Source organism: Onychostoma macrolepis, chromosome 06 (assembly GCF_012432095.1).
Source record: "Onychostoma macrolepis isolate SWU-2019 chromosome 06, ASM1243209v1, whole genome shotgun sequence".
Taxonomy (NCBI): Eukaryota; Metazoa; Chordata; class Actinopteri; order Cypriniformes; family Cyprinidae; genus Onychostoma; species Onychostoma macrolepis.
This window is the reverse complement of record NC_081160.1, coordinates 16,338,454-16,356,920: the sequence shown is the minus strand read 5'-3', so window position 1 is coordinate 16,356,920 and position 18,467 is coordinate 16,338,454. Positions and strand designations below refer to the sequence as shown.

The window sequence follows — 18,467 nt, the reverse complement described above, 5'->3', positions numbered from 1 at the left end:
TAATATTTATATAAATTCTAAGTTGATCAACAAAATAAATGAACTATTTAAATTATTTTTGATTATTTAAATATGAAGCATCTAAATATATTGTAGAATATTTGTTGTACTGAATTAGCAAAAAAAAAAATATATATATATATAATGGTAAAGGATGAGATTTTTTCATTACAGTACTGACAATTCAGGGTAGTAATAAAAAATGTAAGTACAACATTTATGAAAAAAAGAAACTGTAAAACGTGAAAAGAAAAAGAAATAGTAGTCTTTTTTATCCAAAATACTAGTTTAGTTTGATTCTGGGGTGAAATATGACCCACACATTTCTCTGGGAAACTGACCCAAACACATGCTATAGTCACGTTCCTTCATTTGTACACTGCAGCTGTAGTCAAGACCTTCACAATCAGGCTCCATGAAGACTGTAAATGATTGTATGTGTGTGTGTGTGTGTGTGTGTGCGTGCACAAGTGTGTAAATGCTACCTCCACGGCTAGGCTGTGGTCAGACATAGAGACGCTGGTGTTGCGGTGCCAGCACACATGCATGGTGGTGTTGGCCCTGTGGTGGCTCTGCTTGTCCAGAGAGCAGCGGGAAGAGTTCATGTCATCCTCTGACTCCTGCTCCAGAGACACTTCATCTGATGATCCTTACGATTGTGCGGAGGGAGAGGAAGAAAGGAGGAGAGGGGAGAGAGAGGAGGAGCAATTGGAAGGGATGGGGTTTACATCTACTTCAGGATCAGTGATAAGGAGACTAAGGAACAAAAACACATCACTTCCTGCAGACAGTGGATGAATACATTGTAAGCAGGCTTGAGGTACTTACTGTTGGAGCGATCACACAGGCTTGGGTCCAACAGAAGATCTGATTTCTCCTGACATTTCTTTGACATGTCAATAGCCATGTTCAGATCTTCAATCCATTTGTTCATCTCTACTTTGGAGCTGTGGAGGAGAAAGAGTCTCAGTCAAATGAAACCAAAAATTCATCATGATTCCCAGTACTTAAACCGCAGTGTGAAAGCACTTTCTTTCATATGCACTCACCTAGCTGCCACCACAATGGTCCTCTGAGCAGAATATATGGTGAAACAGTGAGGAACAGACCACTCATTCTCACTCTCCTCCACCTGCAAAACATTTAAACAGTCCAGAGAGAGGCCTGCCAGTTAAACTTGAGGGATCTGTATGACTAGCATTCTTTGGGATAATGTGACTGACTGATCCTATACCTAAGTGTCAATAATCTACTTAACGTCCTGACTGCTAGCAATCCTCATATCTACTGATGCTGGGGAGGGACAGCAGAAGGAGCTGAGAGGGAAATGCAAAGGTTGTAGGCAGACTTTCGAGGTGTTGTTTGGGAGTGGAGGATTTTGGGATTTTCCTCATACTCACCGGAGCATCCAGCACAATGAGCTGCAGGCAGGAGCGAAGCACAGACAAGTCCATTGGAACAGTATGTACTGTAAATGTGTTTCTCATTTAGTAATATATACTATCGTTCAAAAATTCAGGGTTTGGGAAAATGTTTAAATGTTTTTGGACGAAACCTCTTATGTTCACCAAGCCTGCATTTATTTGATCACAAACACAGTAAATACACTCACATTATGAAATACCATTACAATTTAAAATAGTTTTTTTTTTTAATACATTTTAAAATGCAATTTATTTCTGTGATTGCAAAACTGATTTCTCAGCACTGTCTGTCTGTTTTAGGTTGAAAACAACCCAAACTACTCCTCTCCTTCTTTGCACGCCAGTCCTTAACAGTTGTAAACAGCTCTTGTATGTGTATCTTTGAACATGCATCTTGTATGAATTGTGGGCCAGGACAGTGTGTATTCAAATTTTAGCTAAAGGCAGATACTACAAATAAGGTCTGAGAGATCACTGCTTTACGAAAATAAAGCTAAGATGAGAGACAGTGCAGACGTTTAGAGAAAAATGCCAGTGTAAACGTCATTTATCACCGCCTGCCTGTGTACTTTCATCTGCGAGTTCCCCAGCAAGCCACATTAATTCTAACTTCACTTAAAAACAGCATGCTACTGAGAAAGTCCTATTCTCATGTTTAAAGATGAACAAATCTTCTCAGCATAGCACATGTTCAGACTGTTTGAAAAGATTCTAGTCACAGTGATTAATCAATCAGAATTGAAGTAGTGGACACACACTGCGTCCGAATATGCCTGATACTTTACTATCCCATAAGGCCACAGGAGAGGAGTCGTGCATGGCAGGTAAGCGACACATCTGATGGGTCGCATAAAAAGCATGGAAGATGCAGTACAACCAGACTGCATTCATACTACACACACATTCTATATAAAACACTTATTTAAAAGTGAAGCACTTCATCAAATGTAGTACAAACTCAGAATGTGTTTTCAGGCAAAACAATAGTATATCAGGTAATGCCAAGATATGTCGGGCTCTTCAGTGGAGTTGATTTATATTTGGAGCTAGTGTTGTCAAAAGACCCGGTACTTCGGTACCAAGTCGGTACTAAAAAAATGAAAACGTCACGGTACCAGGTTTTTTTAAGTACCGGTGGTACCGAGTACACGGTCAACCCGGTTCTTGACGCGTACGGCCCTATGATTTCCGCGATGCAGAAAATGCAGACGGAATCTAGGAATCCAGTTATAAAAATGGAATTTACAGTTTAGCACGGCGTGTCACGGAATTTGTCAAAGTTTGGATGAATTAATCAAAAGTAGGTCATTACATTTAAATCAAATCGCGACATGGACTAGTATCTGTAAATATTAAGCCGCAAAAGTCAATTCAGATATGAATCCCCCATGTTCTGCGAGTCTCTGTGTGAGTGAATGAAAAGCAGAGACGCGCGTTTTTTTTTAAACTTTTTTTTTTTTTGCTACACACACTGAAGCGCGCGTGACACTCGCGGTGATTTCAGCATCTGCCGTCTCAATGAGGACATAAATACATAAACAACATCTCCAGAACTGCTCTGAGAGTCACTTCACAAGCATTTTACCGTTTCATTTGAGTAAAACCAGCGTCATATCATATAGCTACACACAGAAATTTAAAGGTATTCACGGCAACCCATCAAAATAAAAGTTTATCTTAAAGACATTGTGCCAGAAATATATTACTATAATTTAGTTGAATGTATGTGATACTATTACTACTGTTGAAAAAAATATTTATTTTTAAAGAAATAAATCACACAATATTTCTTCCATATTTTAATTTTAATAGTAAATCCCCTTTATTTTCCAAAAACAATTAAATGTGTTTAAATTTGATTAATTAAAAGACAAATTAAATTTGGGTGAAACTTTACTGTTTTTCATACCTTTATTACTTGCGGAAAAACTTGAAACACAATTTAAAGAAGTATAAAGAATGGCATTCATTTTTGCACATTTTATTTTTGTTTGACTTTATTATTAAAAATAGTGTGTTTTTTAATTAGCATGTGGTACCGAAATTGGTACCGAGAACCATGGATTTTCACTGGTATCGGTACCGAATACTGAAATTTTGGTACCATGACAACACTATTTGGAGCTGACTTTTGATTCCCAGAAGCACCAAATCAAAGAATCAATTCCTTTTGGCATCGACTCCCAGCCCTAACTGAAAGTCATTCGCTGAATTGAACATAAATCATGACGTCAAATCCAAACTCTAGACATTTGATTTCATGATTTGTTAATGCTTTTCTGATGCCTGTGAACACAAGCCACTTAAAAGAAGCTTGGGCCAAGGATTTTGGTATAGACCTGTCTGATGAAACATGGAATGAATGCTAGACATAGGCTGATCCAGTTAGTGCATAGATTGTATTATTCCAAAGTTAGACTAAATAAAATATACAACTCTATTTCTCCAATATGTGATAGATGTAAAGCAACGGATTTTTGTTTTTGTACAGTGTACTTCATTCAGTACGCAGTGTGTTAGTACATTTCATTTCAAAAATAATTCCTGGGAATACTCACAATCATCCCATGCAGAGGAAGCTGTCCATGAACTTTGAACTGATTGGTTGCAGTCACCCCTTTGCTTGTGTACAGCAGCATGTCTGAAAACTTAGATGGAAAAGGTTTTGGTCAACACAGACAGAAGTTAAAATCAAAACTGCCGAAACAGAATAAAAGTTCAGTCTTACAAGAAAAAACATCCTCTGCTGCAGACCCTTCTTGGTGAGCTTGTAGAGACAACCTTCCCTGATAAATTCCTGGAGAAGGAGCAGGAAAACAAAATTAACTGGGTAGCAGACTATCAATTGTACTTTGACATGTTTTTCCCACTTAATGACTTTAATTAACCCATTCAATCCCAGTGGTCACAATGGTGACCGTAAAGGTTTTCTTTTATAAAGCTCTAAAAATGTTACTGACTGGTGTTTTAGTGCATTTTCTGCAAATATGGAAAAAATAAAAGGGTCTCAATTAAATATGTGCAGTTTCACAAATTTAGTGCAAATTGTCACATGACCAGAGACGTTTACTTCCTGTTTGCACCATGAGATGATGATGCTACAACATCAAAGCTCCAAAAAACAAAGATATGACAAAGATTTTTGGTACACATTATCTTTAAAGTATCTAGTATTAATATATGAATTCACAATTATTCAGTTTTGTTGAGTGTGGTCACAGAATGAATAAACATGTTGATGGCAACAATAGTGACCGGTGGGATAATAACTTCTTTTTTTTTGTATCTTAGTATACCTATTCAGTGCTGTATAAGGTTTTTTAAATGTAAAATAGTAACCACAGAATGTGATGAAACCGTTTAAAATGGGTTAATATCTGGGCTGAGATATATAAGATTTTGATGACTGCAGAAATAATTTATTTTCAGTATACACATTATCCCACCGGTCACAGCTGTGACCAACCATAAAACACACTTTTCCATAAAAAGAAAAAAGAAGAAATTGATTATTTCAAGGGGTTACTAATGACACATCATTTGGGATTAAATTGGTTAATTATAAAGCAGCAAACTGCAATTCCAATTTCCTTGTTTCTCTGGAACGCTTCATTTTGTAAGATGCTCATATGTAAGGCTGAATCAATGACGTCTATTGTATTGCTTCCAAGCTCTAACCATTAGATTACTATCATCCTGCCAGCGGTGTACCACAAATCTTTAGGCAAAGAAATGAGACGAAGACTGCCATGACAATGAGTGTTTGTATCAAGGTTAAATAACTTTTCCACTGAAGAACATTGCTGGTATTTTGGGTATTATAACCCTCTTTTAAATACCTTTCTCAATAATTTGTCTATTCTGAGTTGTGAGATCTTCTAGCTCATAGATTTAACATATCTTATAGATTTCTGCCACTTAAAAGTGTAAATCTAGCAATGCAGAGTTACATTTTATACTACTTAGTAAAATACTTTGTAACCGGCTTCCCCCTTGGAAGGAGATATTCCGGATGCCAGTTCATCCACCCACTTTGATGATCCAAAATAAAAATAAAAATGTACAAGGTAACAAACTCACTCTTCCCGGAGCCGTAAGGTTCTCAATTCCAATCAGATCCCTCTGAAGTTCTGTCAGCTTCTGAAAGTTCTCCAGTCGAATCAGACTGCTCTGCAGCTGAGTAGCAATCTCTGCAACTTCTTTCAGAGCCTCTGCAAAAATTGAATGTGTAAGTCCAATCTTAAAGAAAAGTGTTTGTTCTACTAAAAAAAAAAAACATTTGAGATTTAGCTGGTAGCAGGCTCACCATTGCAGTCATCATAGTCTCTGTGCTGGGGGGCGTAATGCTTACACAGACGCTCCAGGATGAGTTTGTAGTGCATGAGTCTCTGGATGGGCTTCAGCAGGAAGGTGTTAAGGGGCAGGTAGCACACCTTCTGCAGCTCAAACTCCTTATACACAGTCTCCAATTTCTTCACACGCTTTGTCGCTTTCTCAAGCTCTGTTAACACCTCATCATGCTTCTGCAGATAGCCTGTGAACTCCTGAGATTATGAAGGCGACAACCCCATCACATAAATTATGGATGATCGAAATACTAGCACCAAAAATCTAATTAAAGTTATTCTTGCTAGTAGAACTGAACTATAACCTCACCTTCAGAGCACACATGTTGCGCAGCATAACATCTCCAATTCGTTGGTAATCTCCTTTAACATGAGCGTTAGAGCGCCCCTCCCTGTGAACATATGAAAATGATCAATGACTGAGACAAAATAGGATTCCCGTAATGAATCCTTTGAGGCAAAAATGTTTGTTATTAGCAAGAATTGGACCTTAAAATAAAGTGAGACCAAATTTTTCTAGCTAAAAAGTATTAAATATCAATCATACAATAGAAGGCATGTAATAGATTGTATACAACAGATTTTTCATGGTTTAGAGGCCTTTGAAATTTGTGTATCAAATATAATGCAGTAGGCTTTATATGGTAAAATAAATTTAAATGTGTTTAATATTGTCATATATGCTAACAAGTTGCAATTTGATAAATAAGAACTGGTACCAGAGAGCCAGTCTTTGGTCAATCTCTTTGAGAAAGCCTCTGTGGAACTCATAGATGGGGTCGATGTTGGAGAACAGGAGGGTCATGAGACCCTCAGGCATTGCGTTCTCTTTAATTACTGCACTGCGGAACCACTGAGGACACACACACACACACACACACACAGACATCAATGTGATTAGACCGTTCAATGACAAAAGATCATCTAACAGGCACAAATTAAACACATCAAAGGAAACATACACACAGCTAATTGACACCATACAGGATACATTGTACAGACAGTCCTCACACACTAAACTTGTTACACTCATGAGTCATGAGCACAGACAGCTCTGCTTACCACTGTGATGACCTCCAGATCCTTCAGGTAAGTCCGCTCTGTTGTCAGAATCTCTTTAGCAATGAAGTAGGCTTTGTCGGTAGGATATCTCTGAAAACAAGAGCATACTTAAAACCATTCTTAGATAAGCTGTATTAAACCCTCTAAACACTCTACTTTTATTTGGCAAGTTCATTTAACTAATTTGTTATATGAAATGAATGTAGAACGTAGAACATAAAAAGTTAATGAAGAACACAGAACCAACTTTGAAATTAAAGGGATAGTTCACCCAAAAATGAAAATTCTGTCATTAATTACTCACCCTCGTGTCGTTTTAAACCCGTAAGACCTTCATCTTCGGAACACAAAATTAAGATATTTTTGATGAAATCCGAGAGCTTTCTGACCCTGCATAGACAGCAAGGGTACTACCAAGGTCAAGGCACAGAAACGTAGCAAGGAGAAAGGACATCGTTAAAATGGTCCATTAGTGGTTCAACCGTTCAACCGTAGTTTTATGATGCTACGAGAATATTTGTGTGCACAAAAAAAATAAAAAATAAAATAATGACTTTATTCAACAATTCTTCTCTCACGAGTTACCGTCTTCTGCCATTATGGAGAGCATCACGACACATGCACATAGTATTCTCGAAGCTTCGGAAAATCACAGTTGAACCACTGATGTCACATGGATTATTTTACCGATGTTCTTGCTACGTTTCTGTGCCTTGACTGTGTTAGTACCCTTGCTGTCTATGCAGGGTCAGAGAGTTCTCAGATTTAATCAAAAAGTTTAATTTCTTATTAAAATATGAATTATTCTAATTCTTAATTTGTGTCCAAAGATGAATGAAGGTCTTACGGGTTTGGAACGACATGAGTGTGAGTAATTAATGACAGAATTTTCATTTTTGGATGAACTTACCATTTAATATCTAACTTAGATTAACTTAGAACCTAGAAGTTAATGTAGACTTAGAATTCAGAAGTAAACACAGAAACAGTCACAGAATTTAACCTTAAACTCTGAAAGTTGAATTTAACTTAAAAGAACTTAAAAGCAGCTTAAATGTAGACCTAGAACCAAGAACTTATCTTTGATTATCCTCAAATACACAACCTAAACTTTAACTTAAATATTAGCAGAGTTTAGAACTTAGAAGTAAATGTAGAACACATCATTTATCTCTGAAATTAATGTAGACCTTCAAAAATAAAGGTTAATATAGAAATTCATGTAGAAGTTAGCCAAGAACACACTGTACAACACCAAACCTAAAATTTTCCTTAGACTTTAACATATCTTAGAACTTAGTAGGTTAATCTAGAACCTAAAACTTAAACCCAGAAATTAACATAGAAACTAACATAAAAATGAATCTTGAACACAAAACCTAAAATGTAATTTACAACCAATCAGTTAAAACCAAAGATTTAACAGAACCTAGAATGTAAAGTACAACCTAGAACTCATTTTAACTTAACTTCAATTAACTTGGAAATATTTCAAGTATTGAAGTAATATTTCAATATACAATTAAATATTTAAAGTGTCAATGTCTGATAAATGGGCAGGGGGTTCTTTTAGGTTAGCAGAAAGTTTAAAAAGGTTACCAAGGTTAGCAGAAAGTTTAAAAAGCATCACTATCAACCCTAAAACCTATAATCTAGCAAGTCCCATCAAAGACCATGCAAGCCAAATGGTTCTCTCTCATTTCTTTAAACTTATTAATCAAATTCAAGGATGCCCTGAGCTGGGCTTCAACAGTAAACTTTTTGAACTCTTATCCAGGCCCGGGCAGGTTGGCATGCGATCAGTGTACCTTCCTCCTGCCCTCTTCGTCTTCCTCTAGTCTGGCACTGCCCACCTCATTCAAGATGGGGCTCTGCAAGGGTGAAGGTGCCTGGCCGGGAAGACTGAGAGTGGACATCTGGAAAGAGGGCGACAGACACAGAGGACCCTTGGTGTTGAAGGGAGAGAGCTGTGGGCTGTCAGTGGCAGAGTCTACAGGATGAAAAAACAAAAGAAGAACATTGAGTTAATACTGTTGAGACAATAACAACAACAACAATGATAATAGTAAATAGTTTAGATTTTTATTACATTTTATTAAAGTTTATTAAGTATTTAATTTTTATTAAAAATATAAAAGTAAATAAAATGTTTAGGAGCTTATTAAAATTAAATACATGAATATTGTAATGTAAATACTACTACAAGTACTACTACTAATAATACAATTTTGAAATCGTAATCATTTAGTAAAAACTCAACCACCAAAAATGACCTATCAATTGCACTTGCAATTGTAAATGCACTAAAAACCACTCAGCCCTTTATGAATCTACAAACGGTCAATTCAATAAGCATGTCATTATGTTTTGAATCATATCAGATATGTGATTTAAAATGCTTGTGTCACAACATGGCAAATTTATTTAAAAAAAAAAAAAAAAAGTCACCAATTTTCTGCCACAGCAATTCTGACAAAGCAGAAAACATATGATATATCAGGAGGAATGACGAGGCTATTCTCACGCATTGAGCTGTAGTATGCAGAGCAATAAAACAGCAATGAGAGGAGAGAGAGAAAAATTAATAAATTCACACCCATTTTACGACATGCTATTTTATTTATTTAAAAAAAAAATGAAGATAAGAAACCTGAAAAGAAATGAAAGGTAACACCACGCCTACTGTATATAAATAGGGGTAAATACAAGAAGGTGGAAATGGTTTCTTCCTCAAAGAGGAGCAGCTCACGAGGGAAAACAAGAATGTAGAGGCTGGGCATAAACAAGGAACTCCAGATAGAAAAAGGTGGTTTTACAACCCGGAAATAATTCCTGCAGAGGATTATCAGCGATACTGCTGGGCTGGTGAGCCGGCAGTGGTTTACAGTTTAACTGGAGTGTCCCAGCGGGGATGACATAGGAGAAGAGGGGAGTGAGAGAAGGGGTCTGGAGCCGGGGTTTGGCAGCCAGCCTGAACAAACACACAGGCAGCGCTCTACACTAGAACGAGGCTGTGGAATGCAGCATAAGAAGTGTATCTGAAACTCTAAAACAACAGACAGACTCATGCTAGATTGTGTTTAGTTTCGCATTTTGTATTGAATCCTATTGGTAGTTCATTATAGTTATAAACTATAGATGAGAAATGTGTATCGCAACTGTTTAACAAACGTTTATGTTAAAAAATTAAGTGTTAATACACAACATGCATCCTGAATTATTCATAAACAGTACTGTAAATCAACTTGTGTACAGTATCATCTATTGGTCAGAAATGATCTGTTAAAACAAATGTAAAATATAGATACAAAAGACGGGACATATTTCACTATTTCAAAGGTGTGACTTTAAGCTACTTTAACTAATCTGTTAAGCACAGATAATGAAGACCAGTGTTTTTATTGTTAACTAAAACTAAATGTTTTTCAGCAATTAATATAAAGCTAAAATAAAAAAGCAAAAAAGTTGCCTAAAATAAATAAAAGTACTAAAATAAAAAAAAAAAAAAAAGAAATTTCTAAAACTAACAATATAAAAGTAAAGGGGAATTCAAAATATGAATAAATACTTTTATAGTATATTAATAATACTAAAATAACACTGATTAAGACATTTTTTTACTGAAATCCTACATTGAACGTTGATGAACCAAAAAGAAATCAACATAGAGGGCAAATGGACATCTGATACGGGCTCGGTTTACAAATTCAGCTTATTTATTTCCTGATGGCTAGTACAGTATTTGCAATCACGTTCACTTAAGATTTTTACAAGCTAAAACGGATAAAGTTACTTGAATTAGTAACAAAAGACCAGGGCATTACTTTACACAGAAGTGAACTTATCCTTGATTCATTGATTTGTAACATTTAACATAGGTAGAAGAATTCAAAATGACACATTGGCTCCCACTAGTTTTAGCATTGCTCCCACTTTCTTGCCCATCGGCTTGGTTTCCCTCTAGTATTTTAGCTCAACCACAAACTCTGAAAGAAACGATGATAAATAGGTGGCTCAAGATGTTGCTGACACTGGCACTGATCCATGCCATTGAGATCAGCTCCTTAAATATAGAACTAATCAAAATAACACTGCAAACCACAAATCCTGAAAAACCCATTAAGGTCACATCCTCATAAAAAAAAAAAAGAAAAAAAAAAAAGAGCATTCCAGTAGTTTAAGAAAACTGTATTAGATTTTAATGAACACCATATTAAAGTTGCAGTAGGTAAGGTATGGACACAGGTTATTACAGAGGCTAATGTAGTTTCTGTTTTTAAAGTCATTTGCTGCACTTAAATTATGTTAAAATTTAAAAGGGTAAAATTAAAAGGGTACAAAAAAGCCTGAAATCCCAGTTACCCAAAAGAGATTTTTTTTTTTTTTTTTTTTTTTATTTCAAAGGGGAAAATATGAAACACACACACACATATAAGTACACTACTTTCACATTAGTACATTAAGGACCTTGTATTTATATAGCTCTTAACTTCAGAATTAAATTTAAAAAAAGTATACTGAGGAAGCACAAAGCAAAGCACAAGGCAGGTAAAGAAAGGCAAATATGGACAGGTTCTCTTTTGTCATCAGACCCCCCCCAAAGCAGTAGGAATACCTCTTTCTTTTTTTTTATATAATAAAACATACCAAAATTTAGTTTCTTATGCAGTATTGTTATTCATTGTTACTTAACTTTGTAACTTAATAGTATTTCTATTTGAAATACTTTGAATGTTTACATTAAAAGCCTAAAAAATTACAATTCTGCAAAAAACTGTATATTCTGTGCATGTATATGTGTGTGTGTGCAATGTAGACTGTTATAATTACCAAAAAAGTAATATTAATTTGAGACACCTTTGATAGCAATGAATGTTTTTCCCTACCGTAACATGCATATTTTGCATCTTTTATAAGAAACAGCCACACCGCAAAAACAAACAAAAAAAACTGCATTTTTGTACCAATATTTAAGGTGTGCATGTAAACAAATCAGAACACATCACTAGCTTTTTAAAAAAATTGTATTTATCTGGGGGCAAAAATGAATGGCAAACTTCAATACTTACTATGGAGTGCATTTACTATAAAAAGAGGGTGTATCGTGTGTTTTGAAACATATCTGAAGTGCTAGGATGTGTTGGGTGAGTGCTAAAAATGGTTCATAGCTATACATTAGAATGATCATGATCCGTAACATAGAAAAAACTCTATAGGGACAACAGTGTGATATTAAAAAACACTGATAGAGCACACTGTGATTATATATTAGTCCAGATTCAAGAACAGTCATGTAACTGGCACACATTCACAATCTGAGATACTGACGTGTTTGACAGAAATAAGATCTATTTGAGGTAAATAAAAATTAGTTTCTTGAAAATAAAGCTGCTTTGTGTGTCAAATGGACAGTGAAATCTAAACCACAACAGCTCTAAAAGCAAATTGTTTACTATGAATGATATGAGAAAAGATGACTAGACCAGGAACATCATGGGTTTTCATTAGTACAGGCTTTGTAACGCTTTGTGAGGTAAAGTAAAAACAGTTTCTGAATTACAGTATTATTTAGCTAAAAAAGGTTAATTTGTACTTCATTGGTCACTTTATAAAGTATATTTGGCAACACTTAATAATAATAATAATAATAATAATAATAATGGTCAATACAAAGAGAAAGTCAAAGTCATTATGTCCATGGCTTCTGATGTGAAGGAAGCACCGTTAAGGGGATGGCCAAATGGTGCCTTGCCCAGAGTTTAAGAGCAGCCCAGGCCTGCCCTCGCTTGTGGGAGTAGAGAGAGGCTCCAGTAGTTTAAAACCATAGGATGCAAATAAAGATTAAATAGGCCATGTTTCACTTGCTCTCAAAATGACAATGAGAATGGATTCTTATGATTAATACTAAAATGGTTGTTGTTTACCACAAAATAGTTCACCTTAGTTGCAAATGGAGTTTAGTTACATGTTTAGTTCACCGTTTTGACCGGAGATACTGGGTGGAGAAAGCAAATGTAATACATTTTAATCATTAAATGGGACTGACAAAGAAATGCAAAGGACAGAAGAGCCTGAATCACACAGTGAAATAAAGCGGAGTAATATGGCAGGATATTAAATGGGATTTCAAGAAAGGAAGAGGAAATGACACAAATGGCATTGCCTGCGTCTCATCTTGAGCTCACAGAACTCAATGTACTCATGGCACACAGACAGAGTTATTCACTCCAGACCCCAGAACAGAAACCCAAGGCATTTATGCGGTCTGGATGTCATACAAAAACACAACTGCACGGAGCTGATGTTACCTATTAAGGCTCTGCGTAATAGTTTGCATCATTAGGAGTGTCGCTTTTATAATGCATTAAGTGAGGCATTAACAGGCAATTAAAGATCAAGTTAAACCTTAAATAGAGACACCCAAAGGTAATAAAGCACAGACAAAAGAAGTGTTTTGAAAGCAAACCTGCAGTACTTGTAGAAAAAAAAAACACTGCAAGAATATAGTGGATACACAAAAATGACAAAGAAAAAGAATACTTCAACAAATTATAATACCTGAATCATTTTGAAAAAGCTATTTGATAAACGGCAGAAAGTTCATCAACTTATATAAATCAAAAGGCATAACCAAATAGCCTAGTTCCTAAACCTAAAGTAAGAAATGTTCACTACATTCATAGAAATGTGCCAAAACTGGACGTACTGTTAATGATATAAACTTTTTGCTTTTTTAAACCATAATTGTTATTGGGGACAACTGACTGTCACTCCGGTTTCTTTAGGTCCACATGCTCTTACGTGCATGAGGTTAGGATTCAAGCTCTGTATTACATTCACTTTCTTAGCAGTGGTATTGACAGCACATTACAATACTCAACCTTACATTCTTTGAAGGAAAATAAAAAGCTACACTAATGTTCAAAATTTTGGGGTCAGTAAAATTTAAAAGAAATGAATACCTTTATTTTACAAAGACACTTTAACTTGATGAAAAGTTGTGACGAAAACAGTGAAGACATGTTACAAAAGACTTCTATTTCAAACGCTGTTCTTTTTAACTTTGTTCATGAAATAATCCTGACAAAACTGCATAACGCAAGTAGAACAACTGTTCACAACATTGACAATGACAAATGTTTCTTGAGCACTAAATTATACAATATATATTAAAAGAGAAATAATTATTTTACATTATAATAATGCCACAATTTTATTGTATCTTTGATCAAATAAATTCAGCCTAATAGACATAATAGGCTTCTTTCAAAAGCATTCAAATAAATCTTACTGCCCCCAATCTTTTGAACTTTAGTGTCTCTGTTTAGTGTTTATTTATGTGCAGGCCATGGGTTAATGGCTACAATAGTCTACAAACAAAACAAAAAAATAAAATAAATCATAGGACTACACTGCAAAGCAACATGCACAGATCCAAACTTTTTAAGACAAGATAAAAAAAGTCAAAATGCAAATTTGAAAGTAAAATTCGCAAATGGCTCAAATTCGATGCCCAAAAAAAAAAAGAAAAAGTGTTTTTGTTATACATACATGCAACCATCACCAATCTGCTGCAATCTGTGCCTGTGGCTGTCAGTGTAAATGCAGCCATCTAGCCCAATCAGAATAGCTGAGATGCAATGCATGTCTGAAAAGTAAACAGCAGGGGGCAGAGTGGAGCGATTAACTCTAAAGTAACAAAAACAAAATAACTTCGGCTCAAATTTGCTCTTAGCAGCAATGGCTGTCAGGTCCACTGCTAACTAAATCACAGCCCTGAGTAGAGTGGTTCATTACTGGAATAGACTCGTGCAGTTATCCTGATATAAAAGTACCTTCATACATGCATGTAAAGCTTATCTTTGTAATGTATATTTTCTCCTCATTCATTTTCATTAAATGAGATTTCCTCTTCAGACAATTCAGTTCAGCTGTTAAATTAATATTTGCTATGAAAATCAATATTGAACTCACTTTAGGACTCCATGAGGTCAAAACATTTATAGGGAAAAACAATTACAAGATATACCTAAAAAATTTACGAATTTAGCAAAAAATTTTGCAAATTAACATTGCGGTAAGCTTATCAAATCAAAACTTGACAAGTTAAAATTGTCAATTAAACATATCATTTTTTTAGATTTCTATTTGATTGCTTTTAAATGCTGGGTCAGATTTTATTTTATTATTATTTTATTTTTACAGCATGATACTTCAGTAAAATACTTGCTACATACTGAATGTTTAATCATTTCCTGGATTTAAATCTAGTAAAAAAAAAATAATGACATTTGTGCCATGATCTTATATGTAATGCATGCAGCCATTATCACATTTCTCCTGCATGCCATGCAGCCCTAATATGGACCTTTTTTTTTTTTTTTTAATTTGTACTTTGTACTAATATATATTTTATTTATATATATATATATATATATATATATAATAAAAGTGGTAAGGATATCAATTCTAGGTGATACAGCCATTTAAATTTCTTCTCAAAATGTCACAGCGCAACTTCAGTTTGTAGCCATCCAGACTACTAAGATTAAATGTAAACGGATAAGTGATTTAACTATATATAATCTGAAAAATGCTAATGAATCTTACTGTCCAACAAGAACTCACAGCACATTATTCAAAAACAATAAAAAAAAAAAAAGAGAAAGAATTAACACCAAAGAGAGAGATAGAGGAAGTACACTGGAAAGGGCACGCAAGAAAAAAAAGTGGTAGATTAAAGCGCTAACAGGAGGTGCCAAAACTAAGTACTGATTTTATCAGGATAAAGTGGACAATTAAGTGCTCGGTCATGTTCTGCTTTAAAACCCACGATAACCGCTGCCGTTTAATGGGGGTCACGCTACATTTTAAGATGGGTGGGGCCTGGTGGGGGCTCCCCAATGCCTAGAGCCCTGAGATTTTGGCATTCCAGCAGGAAGCTGTCTAAATCTGCCCCACTCACTAGTGGATTGCTAAAGAAGAGGTTCTGATCTGGAGGCAGACCTCCATCCGACCCCCAGTCAGAGTCGGAATCGGAGCTGCCGTCAGCCGAGCCCTCTGTGGCTGTGGGCGGATAGCTGAGCTGCTCCAGCTGCTCCACCAGATCGTTGAACTGCATGGCCGAACTGTCTTCTGAACGCACCGAATACGCAGGGAAGTTAACCATCGAGCTGGCCTCAGATAGGTTCTCAGAACCAGGCAGACGCAGGGAGGACGAGGAGTCGGGACCTCCGAAACCGAGCGAGAGTGAGTCGCCAACAGAACTTAGTGGAAGGTTATCCAGCGAGCTACACTCAGAGCGGTTGTTGACCAGAGAACTGGTCTCGGATCGACCGAAAGCACTTTCAGGAAACACGTTAGCATTGCCGTTGAGGTCCTCGAGACCGAGAGCATACGTAGCAGGCTGAACGGAGACTCTATCGCCATATTCAAACCTCTCAGGGCTCTCTTCGTCAAACCCGTAACAGTAGGCCTCCGCACCGCCAGCGTAAAATGAAATTTCAGCCGGATCGTCATCTATGTACTCTTCGCTAACATGCAGCTGCGTGCAGGACATCGGGATCTGGTACGACATTTGTTGAACGCGCATTAACTCTGCCTGAAACGCTTCAGGTGTGAGGAAGCCCGTTTTCGCCACACTGCTTACGCCACTCACCCCTACTCGCTCGCTATCCTCATTGCCATTTTGGGAGGGCCGTACACTAGGGGAACTACTCTCTACACACACAAACGAGGGGCCGCAGTCTCCTGCTGCCTGGATATGAGTGGCACCTGGGAAGGCGTAGGTGGATTGGGAGTTGGTCTTGATGAAGTCCTGCTGCATTGGGCTGGGGGCTCTGGCGGATTGCTGCGTCTGCTGGAGATGCACGGGCTGGTTCGGGGTCTCCGTCCGCATGGGTGAGCTGGGGGCATGGAGGGAGTGGAAGGAGGCGGTGACAGAGGAAGGAGGAACTGGAGACCTTAGACTGTCGTTAAAACACAGATTCTGAAATGGACGGGTAAGGTAAAGAGAGGGGATGACAACAGAAAGTCAGTTGTTATTGTTCTTCATGCTGGTATTGGCTGTGTCCCTGATCTAAGACTCTACTGACCTGTTTTGGCATATCAGAAGCCAAGGAACGTGTCGACATGCGAATCTTACTGTTCCTCCTGTAAAAACAGCATAATCAGTGCAAAGACAAACAAGCACCACAACAAAGGGGTTACCAAAGGATGTCCAGTATACAGTATAAAACTGCTTTCAGGTGAGACTTTGAAAGAAATATTTACCTCTGGTAAGGAGTTCTTCTCAACCCGCTGTCCCTCACATACTCAACAAGCTGCTTCTGTGTCCTCCCACTGTCACATATACACAATGCTTTTTAACAAACCAAGTAAAAGCAACTATTTGTAAATCACAATATTCTTTAAAAACAAATCTGTTATCTACACTACTGTTCAAAAGTATGGGGTTGGTGAGTTGTTTAAATGTTTTTTAAAGAAACCTCATATGCACACTAAGTCTGAATTTATTTAATCAAAAATACAGTAAAAACTGTACTGTGGAATATTATTACAATTAAAAATAACTGTGCTATTTGAATATAATATTAATTTAAAATATTATTTAGTCATGTGAAAAAAGCAGAATTTTTAAGAACATTTCTTCTTATTATTATTATTATAAATGTTGAAAACAGTTGTGCTCCTAATACAGTATATTTGTGGAAACCGTGATACATTTTTTTTTGCCAGGATTCTTTGATTAATAGAAAGTAAAAAAAAGCATTTATTTGTAATAGAAATCTATAGTAACATTATACATTTCCTTCCTGACTATTGTGAACCTTTTTGTACCGAAAAACTCATTTTGTGACAAACATTACTGAAAGTAATGCGAAGATTTAGTCAGATCATTCAGTGAAGGTTTTATCTGACTGATTTAACTAGTAAATCTGTCATAGTGGTTGTGCTGTATGTTTTTTTTTTTTTTGCTTGGAACTCACAAGGACAGTCAAGAAAGGGAAGGACAGTTCTTAGAAATACTAAGAACCAGCACTAAGAAGCAGAACAGGAAACACTACCATAACCACAACAGAACAAAATATTTGAACATTTCTTCTGGTACATCATATTTAAATAGTATACCGCCCACATCAATATAATCACATGTGTGCGCACCTGTATCTGAAGGAGGATCCTCTGCTGAAGAAGATGGCTTTGGATTTGGGCTGAGGCTGATCTAACAGACGGAAAAACGAGTGATGCTCCACACAGTTCTTCCAGAAGATCTTACACTGATCTCGACTGCCCATTAGAAATTCCAGCGTATCCTGATGAGGACCCTGTGAAACGAAAGGTTGATCAGTCACTGAGAAAAGATTGAACTTAAGAACTTCCATCTCAGATGAAAGGCAACAAGAGGAAGCATATGGTTTTGATTCTTAGCACTCCATGTAATTGATCCCGACAGAATAACAAACGTCACTCTGAATACATTTAAAATGTTTATACAGGGTAAGAGACGGATGGCCCCATCCAACCAAGCTCCTGAGCTTGTACATTTTACTTCTACACTTGAATCTGTATATCCCAGGAGTCCACAGACTGATTTCACAACATTGTATTTGTCCAAAATTGTCTATTGTGTTGG

The 18,467-nt window shown here is 36.4% G+C and overlaps 1 protein-coding gene across 6 annotated transcripts in view; it reads right to left on the bottom strand.

The window, feature by feature from the left end:
* Nucleotides 1-18,467, bottom strand: part of farp2 (FERM, RhoGEF and pleckstrin domain protein 2) — a 60,780-nt gene that overhangs the window by 5,761 nt on the left and 36,552 nt on the right. For 3 of the 6 annotated variants that reach the window (XR_009271618.1, XM_058777958.1, XM_058777961.1), the window contains 15 exons: nucleotides 17,996-18,159; nucleotides 17,105-17,173; nucleotides 16,927-16,984; nucleotides 16,607-16,820; nucleotides 8,641-8,822; nucleotides 6,833-6,922; nucleotides 6,490-6,623; nucleotides 6,081-6,162; nucleotides 5,731-5,968; nucleotides 5,505-5,635; nucleotides 4,153-4,221; nucleotides 3,983-4,072; nucleotides 1,050-1,132; nucleotides 829-947; nucleotides 486-649 (listed from right to left, as the gene is read on the bottom strand). Coding sequence is in view for 5 of the 6 variants with exons in the window: in XM_058777958.1 (XP_058633941.1) it covers nucleotides 486-649; nucleotides 829-947; nucleotides 1,050-1,132; nucleotides 3,983-4,072; nucleotides 4,153-4,221; nucleotides 5,505-5,635; nucleotides 5,731-5,968; nucleotides 6,081-6,162; nucleotides 6,490-6,623; nucleotides 6,833-6,922; nucleotides 8,641-8,822; nucleotides 16,607-16,820; nucleotides 16,927-16,984; nucleotides 17,105-17,173; nucleotides 17,996-18,159 (1,887 nt within the window). In the remaining variant the exon portion in view is untranslated. Of the gene's footprint in view, nucleotides 1-457; nucleotides 650-828; nucleotides 948-1,049; nucleotides 1,133-1,400; nucleotides 1,422-3,982; nucleotides 4,073-4,152; nucleotides 4,222-5,504; nucleotides 5,636-5,730; nucleotides 5,969-6,080; nucleotides 6,163-6,489; nucleotides 6,624-6,832; nucleotides 6,923-8,640; nucleotides 8,823-16,606; nucleotides 16,821-16,926; nucleotides 16,985-17,104; nucleotides 17,174-17,995; nucleotides 18,160-18,467 lie in introns of all 6 variants that reach the window. The other 3 variants (XM_058777962.1, XM_058777960.1, XM_058777959.1) reach the window with 3 other exon arrangements.